The following is a 14,215-nucleotide window of genomic DNA, read 5'->3' on the forward strand; positions in this document are numbered from 1 at the left end:
TAAACCCTTGGGCTCCATCAGGCCCAATCATTGAATTCAAATTCAAATATCCAAAGGAAAGTATATATGATAATATGATATTCGATTAGTCTGAAACAGAGAAAAATCTGAAGAAATGCAAAAAACACTAAAATCCTATCACTCCAAATCGGAGCAATCCAAAGCGGTTTTGATCTTCTGAATGGTGGAGCTAATGAGGGCATGCACGGTGGCCACGCACTCCATGTTGACCTGCTTTGAGAGAGAGCCGTTGCTTATCAATATCTGGAATGCCACTGTCAACAGGGACCCACCTTGTCCCATTTTACTGCTGCTGCTTTGTGCCGTTGAGCTTTTCTTTTCGAGACGACCGTCGCCGCTGATCACAAACCCCGACGGGAGCATCGGAATTTTGATCGGATCTTCGCCGTTTATGGAGGCGGTGATGACCGGGAGGTCTATCGGAGCGTACACCACATGACCTTCCAACGAGTTAACGCAGCTCTCTTGCAGCACCAGCATGCTGCTTTCTTTGGAAACATAAGGCTGCAAATTTACCGGAAGATATTTGTGTTTGTTAGTAAAAATTGAAGCATATGTTCCATCTTATCTCAACTAAAAGTCTAAACTGATAGTTTGAATCGTAAATTTATGTTTGATTAATGAATAATAAATATATATAAAAGATGAATGTGATGTACTACCTGAATTATGGAGACGCAGTTTCCGGGATGATTTCCGGTAGGGATGCGGGCGACCTCGGTGACGGGGTAGCCATTAGAGAGAACATCCCACTGAGCTCTTAACTGATCATCTCTGAAGAAATTGAAGAGATGATCGAAGGGAAGAGGGAGCCAGAGAGACGAAGCAGCGCAGACGATCAATGCGTCTGCAGATTGGGCTGTTTCGGTGCTGCTTTTGCGCAGCGAAATCCTGACGCCGCTATTGTTCATCTCCGACGTCTGAGGGAAATCTACTCTTTCACCCATGTTCAGTATCTCGCAGAAGCTCTTCACCATCCTCTGTGATAACTGCATCACGCTCCTCCTTCCTTGAGGCTCATTCATCACTGCATGCCCATCAAACAATTCAAAATTTGTAATGTCATTATCTGAGAGTATGCACCAGTTAACCAGTCTAAGTTGTTCATAGCTAACTGTCTAACTGACTTAAATCAATAAGGCTAATAAATTACTAGTCTGATTACTAAGTCAAACAGTTTGATTATACATTATATTATATGCTCAACATACCTTCTTCAAGTTCATGTCTAGCGGTAGGTGCACCCTTTACTCCCATGGAGAATCCATAACGTTCACACATTCTTTGAAGTGTAACAATCCATCGGTTTGCTCCATAGGCTTGACTGCCGCAGATTAAATCTCTATACAGGCGATGAGTTTGTGTTTTGTCATCCACTTGAACATGTTCAATCCATGTAACCTACGAAAACATATACATATATCAAATCAGATCACCATTATATTATGTGTTTCAGAAAATATATATATATGTAGATGCAGAAGGAACCTTGGATTTGCCATTATGCAGATCTTGAATCAAGCATCCAGAAGGAAGCTTCCAGGAGTAAGAGGGAGCAAAACCCTCATTCTCTTTGAAGCAGTCATATGAAACATCGACCATTATCCATGCGGTTGCCTCAAGTTGTCGGCAATAACGTAAGAAAATGAAGTCTCGAGGCGCCACCATCGGTGAAAGAATGTGCATTTTCTCAAACATCTGTCACCGCAGCATATATAGTTTTATAATTTCAAACTTACAGAAGAAGTTAAAGCTAGTATAGGTCTAGAAATTAATATATATATATATATATATATATATATATATATTCACCAATTGTAAGGATCCTCCTAGCATTCCAGAATCAAGAACTTCAATGATCCTAGCCTTTGCCACAATCGTTGGGAAGAAATCCATCCACTTACTCTGCACAATATAATCAAACTTCAAAACACAGTGAGTCCGTTTTCATAGCATAATTGAAGTATGTGCTACATCTCAACTAAAAGTCTAAACTGATAGTTGAATATAGAGGAATAAGATGAGTAACTTAACTGGATCAAGACACATCTCGATGAGTTCAACAGGGGAGGCGGGAACAACGGCGGAATCCTTGGATGATTCCGTCCAAGTACTAACACTTCTGAGGTAATTCACTTTGGGGAAAACTCTGTCGTAGGTTTCGCGATGGAGGACTAATCGCCCGTCTTCGGGGGTTCGTATCCAGAGGGGTTCATCCGCTTGCAGAAGCTCAATAAGCTCTTCCATGGCGACCGCCATTGTTTCAACCATCGCGCTTTTCTCCATCTCTTGCACTCCTCCACCCAGCGTGAACAACGGCTGCGAAACCACCACCGGATTATTATTATTATTCCTCGGATCAACGGCAGCTGAGCCGCCGGCCACCAGGTAGTTATTGCTCTCTTCATGTAAAACTCCACTAGAAGCTGCCTGTGCCGCCATCATGGACGATCTTCCCATCAGATTGGAAATGACAGCTGATAATCTCTCGTGCTATTTAAAAACATTAGAATTTCAAGTAAAAAAAAAAAAAGATTCTCAATGAAAGTAGTGTTGAAATTAAAGAAATTGAATTGAAGATTGAACCTCTTCCTTGAGCTGTGCATTCTCCATTCTGAGAATTTGCAGGCCGCGCTTTCTCTCTTCTTCCCCGAGAGCAGGACCGTCGCATTGAAGGCAGACCACGTTCTTCAGCGCCTCCCTCATCGCCAGATTCTCACAGTGAATTCTTTCATTCTCTGTTCGAAGTGCACTGTTATCTGCCCTCTCACCCTGAGCCTGCACCATGCAAATATATATATATATATATATATATATATATATATATATATATATCGAAAACATGAATTTAAAAGTGTTATTGTTTAAGCATATACTTCTCCGTCCCCAATTGGTTGTCAATTTTTTTTGAAGGAATTACAATAAATGCTTTGTGTTTTTCAATTATGTCCGCCCCTCATTTTTCTCACTTTTTTGAAAATAAAAGTAATTAAAAAAAGTAAAATTCATAACAGTAAATTACGAAAAGTAGAATTATAGTAATGTGCAATTTTAGAAAAATGACAATATTTTGGGATTAACTAAAAAGGGAAGTAAGACCGTAAAATGGGACGGATGAGTAATATCTAATCTAAAGTAATAAGTATGAATAAAGGTTATACCCTTCATTTATGTTTGTTTTTCCGTTACGTTTTCTTTTATACATTATGCTATCTATATAAGTGTTGTACTATATAATATTTTAGATAAGAATACCTCTACCCTTATAACTTATGTTATTTTTTTCATTATTGTTATCATGTGCATGTATTCATCATATATTTTCTTATCTTCTTCAATAATAATAATAATAATAATAATAATATATACACATTATATAATGGAATTATATGTTTATTATTTACTAAAATATAAATATAAAATTTATAAAAATGGTTGCATTATTATTATTATTTACAATAATATAAATATCTAAAATCTAAATAAATTTAAAATTTTAATACAAAATACTAATATTTAGCACAGTATAACAAATATTAATATAAAATATAAATTCGTAGTTTTTAAGTATTAAGTTAAATTTTTAGTCGAAACAAGTTTGATATATACCTTTGTTTGTGTCCTTTTGTTTTGGAACCAAAATTTGATCTGCTTAGGCTCCAATCCTAGTTCCCTACTCAGTTGTCGTCGCTGGTTCTCATCTGGATGTGGGCAATCCTTGAAAAACCTTCATTCATATCCGCCAATTAATCAACAATTAATTAGCACAAAATCGAAACAACTAAATGTGAAATTAATCATGACAAAAAAATTAATAGTTCGGCAAGCACTCGATCGATCTCAATCAACCAAACAAAAAACAACACCTATGTAGACAAAGAACATACAATGCAAGCATACTCGACATTAATTTTAATTAGCTCGTTGGAACTTGATCGAACCTTAGCCCTAATCTTGAAATCGATAATGGCGTAAATGCGTAATGCACTAGGTCTATCGCGAATGTTTTTCTCAAAATTAATCAAGTTTTTGTCAAATTCATCCAATTTACTATCAGTTTCAAATAATTCTAAAGCAGAATGAATAGATATGTATGTGCAAGCAAGAGACTTATGTTCGATTCAACTTGTATCTCAAGAATTTTTACATGAATGAGAGAAAACAACAGCAATAACAACAACAGAAATGAGAGTAAAATGAACAAATATGTGTAAACAAGAACTTATGTTCGATTCAGCTTGTATATCTATCAGTCAATTTTTTGCGAAAAAGAGAGTAAAATCATACGCTTCGAGTTGCTGAATTTGTTGCGACGTATGGCGATGGTAGTGCTTCTTGCCTCTTCTAGAGCTGGATATATCCAGATCATTATCATCTCCAGATCCATTTCCTCTGTACGCAGAATCCATCTCCTTCACTCAAAGGATGCCAATTCAATCAACCAAAACTATGATTTTTTTTTTTGTTTAATTATCAGAGAGAGTAAAATAATGTTACAAACAACGTAACAACAATAAGGGATGAAGAAATTAAAATAGAATTCAGTGTATATATAAGTCATATTTCACTAAAGACGCAGGTTTGGTAACTTTATAAATGATTTCTGATATGTGGATTTGAAGGATCGTTTGGTAAAAAATTATAGTAATTCGTATCATGTTTTTTTGGTAAACATATATAGTCAGCGTGTAACAGTTGAAAATTGTAAATAAAATGCCTACAGATATCAAGACGAATCTCGCGTTTGATTCATTATAGATAAAATAATAATAATTCAAGCGGGACGAGAGTTTGCTGTCTCTAATAAATTCCGAATTCAAACACCGTAAATGAAATAGTAGATGTTGTCCGAATTTCTTCAGTAATAGCTCCAGTCCCTCCTTACAAAAATTAATGCATGAACTAATAAACAAATTAATTAATCTTAAACTCTTAACTCTTCTTTTTATATAAAGTTTCAAAATTAATAGCATTGGACAACAAGATTCTTAATAATGATTAATTATTTAGATGGAGAGATACAAATTCATAATTTCTGCCGAAATATTTTATTTAAAAAAATTTACTCTCCTTTCCTAATTAGGCAGTGGACATTCAAGATTTATTCATATCTGATCTTTTAGGAAACTATATATTAGTATTTTCCTTAACCATATTGGCAATATATTCATTTTAAGATAATTTACATTTAATTTCTTCTTTTATAATGTTATACCTTTTCTAATTATGTCATATTATAAATTTAATTTGGTATCAAAATTGATACTTAAAATGGTCATTGAATATTTCATAATTTTCAAATTGCTCTCTAACTATCAATTCACGCAAAATGATTCGTCAATTATACAAAAATTTACTCGTTTTAATCTTTTATTATTTACATTGAGGATTAAACTAATTAAATTTTTCATAATTGAGGGGTCATTTTAAGTCAATTGGTAAACAATGGTTATTTTTGAGAATTATGACATAGTCAATAAATTGATAAACTATTTTGGATATTATCTCTTGATATTATATTACACCAAAGCCACCTTAGCTTCTATGTGAGAGTTACATTTGGTTCTTGTAATTTATGATAATTAACGCATTTGTCGATTATAATATAATATAATACAGTTTATACTTATTGTTTCGACTTTAGAGAAAAAAAATTAATAATTATATACATTATACAAAATAGAAATGTGTGGTTGCATTCTTATAAATTACAATTTATGTTGACAGGTTTAGTCAACAATTGTTATACCATGGATCATGGTCTACCTTGTAAGGTGGACTGTTATCTTAAATTGTGTATTTTTAATATTAGAATTGTGAACTTCTAGAATATAAATTGTGTTCTTAAGTCAAATAACATAAATTGTGTATGTTAACATTGTATGTTCGTAGTATATACAAATTGTGAATTTTTAAAATATAAATTGTGAACATTAAGTATGTAAATTGTGAATGAACATTGTGTGTTCGTAGTATACAAATTGTAAATTTTAAAAAGATAAATTGTAAACATTCAAACCACAAAGTGAGCCCGGGACCCGGGTGCACCTAATAATGTGCCTTTAGTCAACCAATTTTTTTGTTGTATGTAATGGATTAACAGGATTATATTTGTTGATATTATTTAATTAAGGAAAAATGGTCCAATAGGCCCCTAAACTTTACTCCAAAAGTCAATTAGGCACCTAAATTTTTAAAAGTGTCAATTAAACCCTTTAACATGTCAAATTGAGTCAATTAAGCCCAATAACCGGTAAATGACCTGTAATAACAGGTCATTTCAATTCCGGCGACCGGCGACGGTCGAACCGTCCCCGGTCGCCATCCGCGACCTGGTCGCCTTCTCCCAGAAAAGGCGACCAGAACCGTCGCCTTCTCCTGGAGAAGGAGACTAGATCTGTCGCCTTCTCTGGAGAAGGCGACGTTTTTTGGTCGCCTTCTCTTGGAAGACGTTTTTTGTCGCCTTCAACTGGAAGGCGACCTTTTGGTCGCCCTTCCGCCGGAGATGGCGACCGACGACGGTTCGACCGTCACCGGAATTGAAATGACCTGTTATTATAGGTCATTTACCGATTATTGGGCTTAATTGACTCAATCTGACATGTTAAAGGGTTTAATTGACCCTTTTAAAAGTTTAGGTGCCTAATTGACTTTTGGGGTAAAGTTTAGTGACATATTTGACCCTTTTCCCTTTAATTAATAAAAGTATAGTAGTTGTGTTCAATATTATTGTTTTAGTGATTGAAAATAATCCAAGTACAAATGTCTATAGCAAATGCATAACATTACAAATGTACTACATTAAGATTCAAATACAATTAAGTACAATATGAAGAAATACTATTTATATTAATATTTTCTTCTGAAATACTAAAGAGTTTATTAAATAAGATAATGAGTCGTCTCAACATAACAGAGATGACTTCTTGTCTATCATATATGGTGATGACAACTCCAAGCTTGAACACGTCGTCTGAAACGCATGACAACAAACTTGGGCTACCAGATATGGGGCATTAAGTTGGATTTGATATACCAATATTGTTGGATTAGGCCAGACCACAACCCAATATTTCATGTAAAAGTCACTTTGAATCCCTTTTTCAAAAGGGAGAGAATTAACCATTAATATCAACAAATATGCTACATTAATAAGAAAAGCCAAAGGGCATAAGTGTCATTCCCCATAGCCTGACATAGAAATGGCTTCTCTCACAAGAGCGTTAGTAGCATAATTGATGGTCCCAATTGTAATGTAAAAGTCTAGAGGGGTGGGAGTAGGGGGAGGAGGTGAATGGACTTTTAAAATTTAAAATTCTTTGTAAATTATCTTAAAGGTTGACTAGGTTATGGTCACAATAGAATTGTTTAGAAAATGACAGATCCACTATTTTTGACATTTTGATTAGGAAAAAAATCAAAATTGTTGTTTGGTAATTCAACAGTTTGGAGCAATGTTTTGCTTCAAAATACATACTACTTAGAAAGGAGCCTTTGACTTCTAATGTTTACACCTTCCAATGTTTCCACATCAGATGGGCAAGCACCACTCTGTGGGGCCTCGAGGCTCCTTATACAGAGAGCCTCAACTCTCTGTTCCACTAGGCACTACTATGGCACACCTAGTGTATAGTGTATACATAAGTGTATTATGTATATAGATAACATATTTAGGCACTGGCAAAGGCACATTGACAAGTTGAATATATAATACGCCACAAATGAACTTAGTACCTGCTGGTTGGATGAGAAGAAGTTGCCACCGGCGACCAGGCGTGACGACGAGAAAACGAGTAGTAGCCGAAGGGCGAGCAAATGGCAACTGGTCCTGCTGAAGAAGGAGAAAGAGACGACGACAAATGACTAAAGAGTGGAAAATGAGTGAAGCTTTACGTTTGTTGAATGTTGGATGGCGAGAGGAGGCTACGGAGCTTTGCTTTGTAATTTCTTTTACTTTACAAAGGCTCGCTAGGGATTCTCTAATTAACCAAAATTGAAAAATTAAGGGTTTTTTTTTTTTTTTTTTTGTCGAAAACGACGTCGTTTTGGGTAACCCCATTAAAAAAAATGAATATGCCGAGTTTGGCACCTAATTGGTCAGCCGACTAAATAGCGCTTAGGGGTGAAATCCCTTGGCCTAAGGGAACCTAACACCATAGCCGGCACCTAGGGGTGGCCGCCTAGACCAGTTGTTACAACAATGGAGGTGGAAAAGTGTTAATTAAGAGGAGTCACATGGCTCCCCTTATTTCTTTTTCTTTTTATTTAAATTATTTTATGGCAATTAAGGGATCTTAAACTATTTTCTTTATTTCTACCAATTAGAGATAATAGTCCAAGATAATTGTACTTTTAATTCCCTATTATAATGCCAAGGACCTTGTGGTCCAATGGCATCAAACCCTTCCCTTTATACGGGAGGTGGTGAAATAGAGTTAGTAGTATTCAAAAAAAAATTACCTATTATAATGATATATTTACAAATTTTAATTTAATCATGTTGAATACTTGGCATTAACTTCGTCATATTTAATCTTATTATCTCAATGTTTTTGTCAGATTTAATCTTACTATCTCAATGTTTTTTTTTGGGTCAGATTTAGTCTTGGAATAAAATTAAATATGGGTAGAAAGAGAGATAAAAATTAATGTAAGTCAGGGATATAAATATTATTTGACTTCCATGATAGAAGAGATTAGCTAGGATGGTCTGTACTTGTACTTAAGGATGCCAATTCAATCAACCAAGGGTCACACTTGTGTGAGACCGTCTCACGGATCCTTATTCGTGAGACGGGTCGGGTCGGGTCAAAACACCATGCAAATGTCATACTTATATGTGTCAATCTCACACTTATATGCTTAAATATAATACTAATCAAAAATACAATTTTTGTTACTTATAAGAGAAAAAGTAATACATTTTTCATAATAAGTAATGTTTACCAGTGTCTCTCACTTATAAGGGTAAATATAATACTTTTGAGGAAAAATGTAATACTTTTAAATCGAAATGTAAAAGTATTGTATTTTCCCTTAAAAGTATTACATTTACCCTAATAAGTAAAAAAAATTTTATTCCGGTTTAGTATTACATTTGAGCATATAAGTATAGCATTTGTGCATATAAGTGTTACATTTGCACCATGACCCGACCCGACCCGACCCGTCTCATGGTGAAACACACAAGTTTTTGCCATCAACCAAAACTATTATTTTTGGTTTAATTATCTGAGAGAATATAATGATGTTACAAAAGAGTAACAATAATAAGGGATGAAGAAAATAGAATTCAGTGTATATAAGAAGTCATATTTCACTAAGAGCATCCATAATAGGAGTTTTATTGAAAGTTTTTGGAATAGTGAAAGATGATATGGAGGAAAGAGAGGAAGAAGAGAGAAGGGATTTGGTTCATATGCAAAATCAAGTTTTTGGAATAGTGCAAAGACACAAATTTCGCATCCATGCCGTGCGCGTTGCGTGCACGCGCCCGGTGGCCCGTTTGCAACACCTTTTTATTTCCTTTTTTATTTTTTCTATCTCTTTCTCCTCTCATATTCTTTTTCCTAATCACACTTACAAAAACTCCTAAAAAATCGCAAAAAAAAAAATTAAATATTAAGGATGCTCTAAGGACGCAGGTTTGGTAGCTTCTTAAATGATTTTTGATCTGTGGGTTTCAAGGATCATTTGGTAAAAAATTATAGTAATTGGCTTCATGTTTTTGGGTAAGCATATATAGTTGGTGTGTAACATTTGGAAATTGTAAATAAAATGTCCACGGATATCAAGACGAATCTCACGTTTGATTCATAATAGACAAAATAATAATAATTCAAGTGGGACAAGAGTTTGTTGTCTCACTAGTAGAGAAATGACCAAAAAAATGAAACAATAGACTTATTTAGTTATAAATAAAGACTCCTAAAGTATTGAAAAAAATGCGGTGGTATTTTTGTAAATACTAAAAGACTTTACGCGTCTTTACTATTATAGTCTAGACGCGTATTTAAAATTTTTTTAATGGAGGCAATACGCGTCTTTACTTCTTAAGTCAGGTCGACTACTGGCAACGTGTTTTCCATTTCTTTCCAGAAATTCGAGAATTAGAAAGGGGTAGAAGCAGAGATAAATAAGGTTTTAAGACTGTAAGGAAAATTTATTCTCGAAATTCAATAGAAAATGGAAAATACAACAAAAATATCCACGAAGGATAATTACACAGTAAAATAAAACCTATAAATGGTTGAATAAACCTGATAAATGCCAACGGACGAAAGTCGGACGATCTCGAGATGGTTGGAAGCACGAGTCATGTTGCCACTATCCTTAAAACCTTATTTACCGCCTCTCCGGGTGCTGGAGCGTTGCGGTCTAGGTTTCCTAGGATAAAACATACTACGATCCTACGTTTGAGCACACAAACTTGGATCCGACGAACTAGGACGTGGGATCAACGCAGGTGGCTTGAAGGAATGATGAGCAGTGTTTTGAGGGAGAAAACATACGGGTCACTGGAGTCCATTATTCACAAATAACTCTGAAAATAATGAATTTAATTCCGTAATACGGGTCACTAGAGTCCATTATTCACAAATAACTCTGAAAATAATGAATTTAATTCCGTAATACGGGTCACTGGAGTCCATTATTCACAAATAACTCTGAAAATAATGTACCGGGGTCACTGGAGTCGCAGTGCGAGACATGGTCCAGTCTGCGAACCACTTTTGATCTCATGTGGTTCTGAGATGGCCGCAAGGCTAATTTATATGTCGTCCCCTGTCTCCAGTCTGCGAACCACTTTTGATCTCATGTGGTTCTGAGATGGCCGCAAGGCTAATTTATATGTCGTCCCCTGTCTCCAGTCTGCGAACCACTTTTGATCTCATGTGGTTCTAAGATGGCCGCAGTCTGCGAACCACTTTTGATCTCATGTGGTTCTGAGATGGCCGCAAGGCTAATTTATATATCGTCCCCTGTCTCCAGTCTGCGAACCACTTTTGATCTCATGTGGTTCTGAGATGGCCGCAGTCTGCGAACCACTTTTGATCTCATGTGGTTCTGAGATGGCCGCAAGGCTAATTTATATGTCGTCCCCTGTCTCCAGTCTGCGAACCACTTTTGATCTCATGTGGTTCTGAGATGGCCGCAGTCTGCGAACCACTTTTGATCTCATGTGGTTCTGAGATGGCCGCAAGGCTAATTTATATGTCGTCCCCTGTCTCCAGTCTGCGAACCACTTTTGATCTCATGTGGTTCTGAGATGGCCGCAAGGCTAATTTATATGTCGTCCCCTGTCTCCAGTCTGCAAACCACTTTTGATCTCATGTGGTTCTGAGATGGCCGCAAGGCTAATTTATATGTCGTCCCCTGTCTCCAGTCTGCGAACCACTTTTGATCTCATGTGGTTCTGAGATGGCCGCAAGGCCACTTTTGATCTCATGTGGTTCTGAGATGGCCGCAAGGCTAATTTATATGTCGTACTTTTGATCTCATGTGGTTCTGAGATGGCCGCAAGGCTAATTTATATGTCGTCCCCTGTCTCCAGTCTGCGAACCACTTTTGATCTCATGTGGTTCTGAGATGGCCGCAAGGCTAATTTATATGTCGTCCCCGCAGGTGCCAACCGACGTACACGCGCGATCTCATGTGGTTCTGAGATGGCCGCAAGGCTAATTTATATGTCGTCCCCTGTCTCCAGTCTGCGAACCACTTTTGATCTCATGTGGTTCTGAGATGGCCGCAAGGCTAATTTATATGTCGTCCCCTGTCTCCAGTCTGCGAACCACTTTTGATCTCATGTGGTTCTGAGATGGCCGCAAGGCTAATTTATATGTCGTCCCCGCAGGTGCCAACCGACGTACACGCGCGATCTCATGTGGTTCTGAGATGGCCGCAAGGCTTATGTCGTCCCCTGTCTCCAGTCTGCAAACCACTTTTGATCTCATGTGGTTCTGAGATGGCCGCAAGGCTAATTTATATGTCGTCCCCGCAGGTGCCAACCGACGTACACGCGCGATCTCATGTGGTTCTGAGATGGCCGCAAGGCTAATTTATATGTCGTCCCCGCAGGTGCCGACGTACACGCGCCAAGCCAAGCCTTTACAAGCGCAGTTTGGGATTTGATTTGCACCCCTGCGCGCAAGAGAGAGCTTCTATGCCATACAAGTCAATTAGCCGCCTCTTGTATTTATAGTGGGGCAAATCTTCCTTCCCAACCCATATGGGACAAAGCTACATAAGCTTTTCCTCACTTCAAATTCCATCTCCAATGGGTCTACTTTGAGAACCAATTTCTCATTCACCCATTATCCATTTTGAGCGTACAATATATGGATCTCTTCGTCTCACTATGAAGAACCCGAATCCACTTTGACCCGACCCAAATCGGTTGTGGACCCACTTTAAATTATATCACAAAATGGCTACTTAAATACCATTTTAGTGCTATTTTTCCAACAATAAATGAGTCAACATCCACTTCCCCGATAGTCACGCTTTTGGTACATACACGTTTTGCAACACTTTCAACTTTTACCCTTGGATCAGGCAAGGAATCGGCCTTAATACAATTCATTAAGGAACATCCACTCATCTTCAATTCATTCAACTTCAACAGCGTGGCTTTCACACTATTAATACAACAGGACTGTTGTATATTTCTTTTACGCCAAGGCATTGATAATGATAGACGTACAGTCTGTTTGTCTCTCAATTCAGACTTGCCTCCACTCGCTTATTTCTTTATTGTCTTTTGTTTGCTAAGACTTGCATGATATGTTTCACCTAATGCACACATTTACAAATTTTTTATTGAGTTAATTCCATTTTTGTGATAAATTTATAGGTAACAGGCAACTTTTAATCTTTTTTTTATTAGAACATTCTCATTTAATCTTAGTATTACTGTGACATGATCGTATGATCATTTTTAGTCCTCTTTCAACAAAATTGTTGAAATATCGTTCAATACAAAGACATCTCAATCTTTTTTATACAAAGTAGGTTGAACTATTTTTCTGGAAAAAATCTATAATTAAAGACCAAAATATCATTGTATTTAACGATATTTAAACTATTTTATTGATAAAGGACAAAAAATGACCATGCCCTAATAATATTAAGATCAAAATGAATATTCTAATAAAAAATAACTTAAAATGAATTATCACTTATAAATCTATGATAAAAATGAAATTAACTCTTTTCTATACGACAAAGGGAGCACAAGAAAAGAAGATTATTTAGAAAATTTGTGCATCTAGTACAACTCGAATTGACACATGTCTTCTTTTTAAATAAATTAATGATTTTTTTTTCGTTAAAAGAACTTTTTTTTTTAATTTTAAATTCATTTTTGCTTTTATAATACAATTACGATTGTCTAAAACTGAAGATCATAGATTCATAGCCATCTACTTTTTTAAAAACTTTTTTATATAGTTATGAGTTATGACTATCTGTCTATCTTCTAAATTTGGGTGTCGCCTTCATTTAGACTCTATCTCTTCTTCTAAAAGGTTGAATCACCAACCCTAGTTTCACATTATTTGGAAGGAAGTCAATCACGGTAACTTACATGGCGTTTGGTTGGAGGGAGGGAATTTGGTGGGAAAAGAGTTGTAATTCCATGGGAAAAGAATAATGCGGGAATAAAGTGGAGTTTAAATTCCAGTGTTTGGTATGCGGGAATATTATTACTGGGAATTTCAATTCTAATGTTTGGTATACATGGGAATTGAGAGGAAATAAGTAATATAAAGTCGAAAATGCCCATTGTTGTTGTTGTTATTTATTTATTTATTATTATTATTATTATTATTATTATTATTATTATTATTGACAAGTATCTATTAGACTCATTTGCATACTCAAACCCAAAAAATATAACATATTAAATTCAAAAGCATTCATCTACCGTATCTCTTGAACTAAAAAAAATCACAAGCATTTGATTTGGGTAGTCAGAAATTTTGTAGAGGTTATACATATAAAGAATTCAAAGGAACATACACAAAAGTTGTTGTATATAAACAATGCAAATTTTGAATAGTTGCTGCATATAAATATTTAAAGGAACATACACAAAGGGAAGTCGAAGAATAATACACTCTATGATTTTGAATGGAAGGTTAGACATCAATTTTAGGTTAAAATAAGGGAGGGTAATTTTGTCTCAAGGTTATCT

At 35.8% G+C, this 14,215-nt stretch overlaps 1 protein-coding gene across 1 annotated transcript; it reads right to left on the bottom strand.

Annotated features, from left to right (window-relative positions):
- Positions 1-77: 77 nt before the first annotated feature.
- LOC116012237 (homeobox-leucine zipper protein ROC8-like) lies at positions 78-4,430 on the bottom strand. Its single transcript, XM_031251737.1, has 9 exons — positions 4,309-4,430; positions 3,631-3,748; positions 2,608-2,799; positions 2,056-2,514; positions 1,834-1,926; positions 1,510-1,719; positions 1,233-1,422; positions 684-1,048; positions 78-525 (listed from the first exon to the last, which is right to left on the bottom strand). The coding sequence occupies exons 1-9, from the start codon at positions 4,428-4,430 to the stop codon at positions 139-141; spliced, it is 2,136 nt and encodes a 711-aa protein (XP_031107597.1). The 3' UTR covers positions 78-138.
- Positions 4,431-14,215: the final 9,785 nt, after the last annotated feature.

The sequence above is a fragment of the Ipomoea triloba genome, chromosome 3 (assembly GCF_003576645.1).
Source record: "Ipomoea triloba cultivar NCNSP0323 chromosome 3, ASM357664v1".
Classification (NCBI taxonomy): domain Eukaryota; kingdom Viridiplantae; phylum Streptophyta; class Magnoliopsida; order Solanales; family Convolvulaceae; genus Ipomoea; species Ipomoea triloba.

What these genes read in the sequence shown, in the direction of transcription:
- LOC116012237 (XM_031251737.1), bottom strand. Translation starts at nt 4,430, where the DNA reads ATGGATTCTGCGTACAGAGGAAATGGATCTGGAGATGATAATGATCTG. An exon ending in TCGAGATGTGTCTTGATCCA is followed by an intron (nt 1,927 to 2,055) that starts GTTAAGTTACTC and finishes TATATTGTGCAG; the next exon opens with AGTAAGTGGATGGATTTCTT. An exon ending in TGCATAATGGCAAATCCAAG is followed by an intron (nt 1,423 to 1,509) that starts GTTCCTTCTGCA and finishes ATGTTTTCGTAG; the next exon opens with GTTACATGGATTGAACATGT.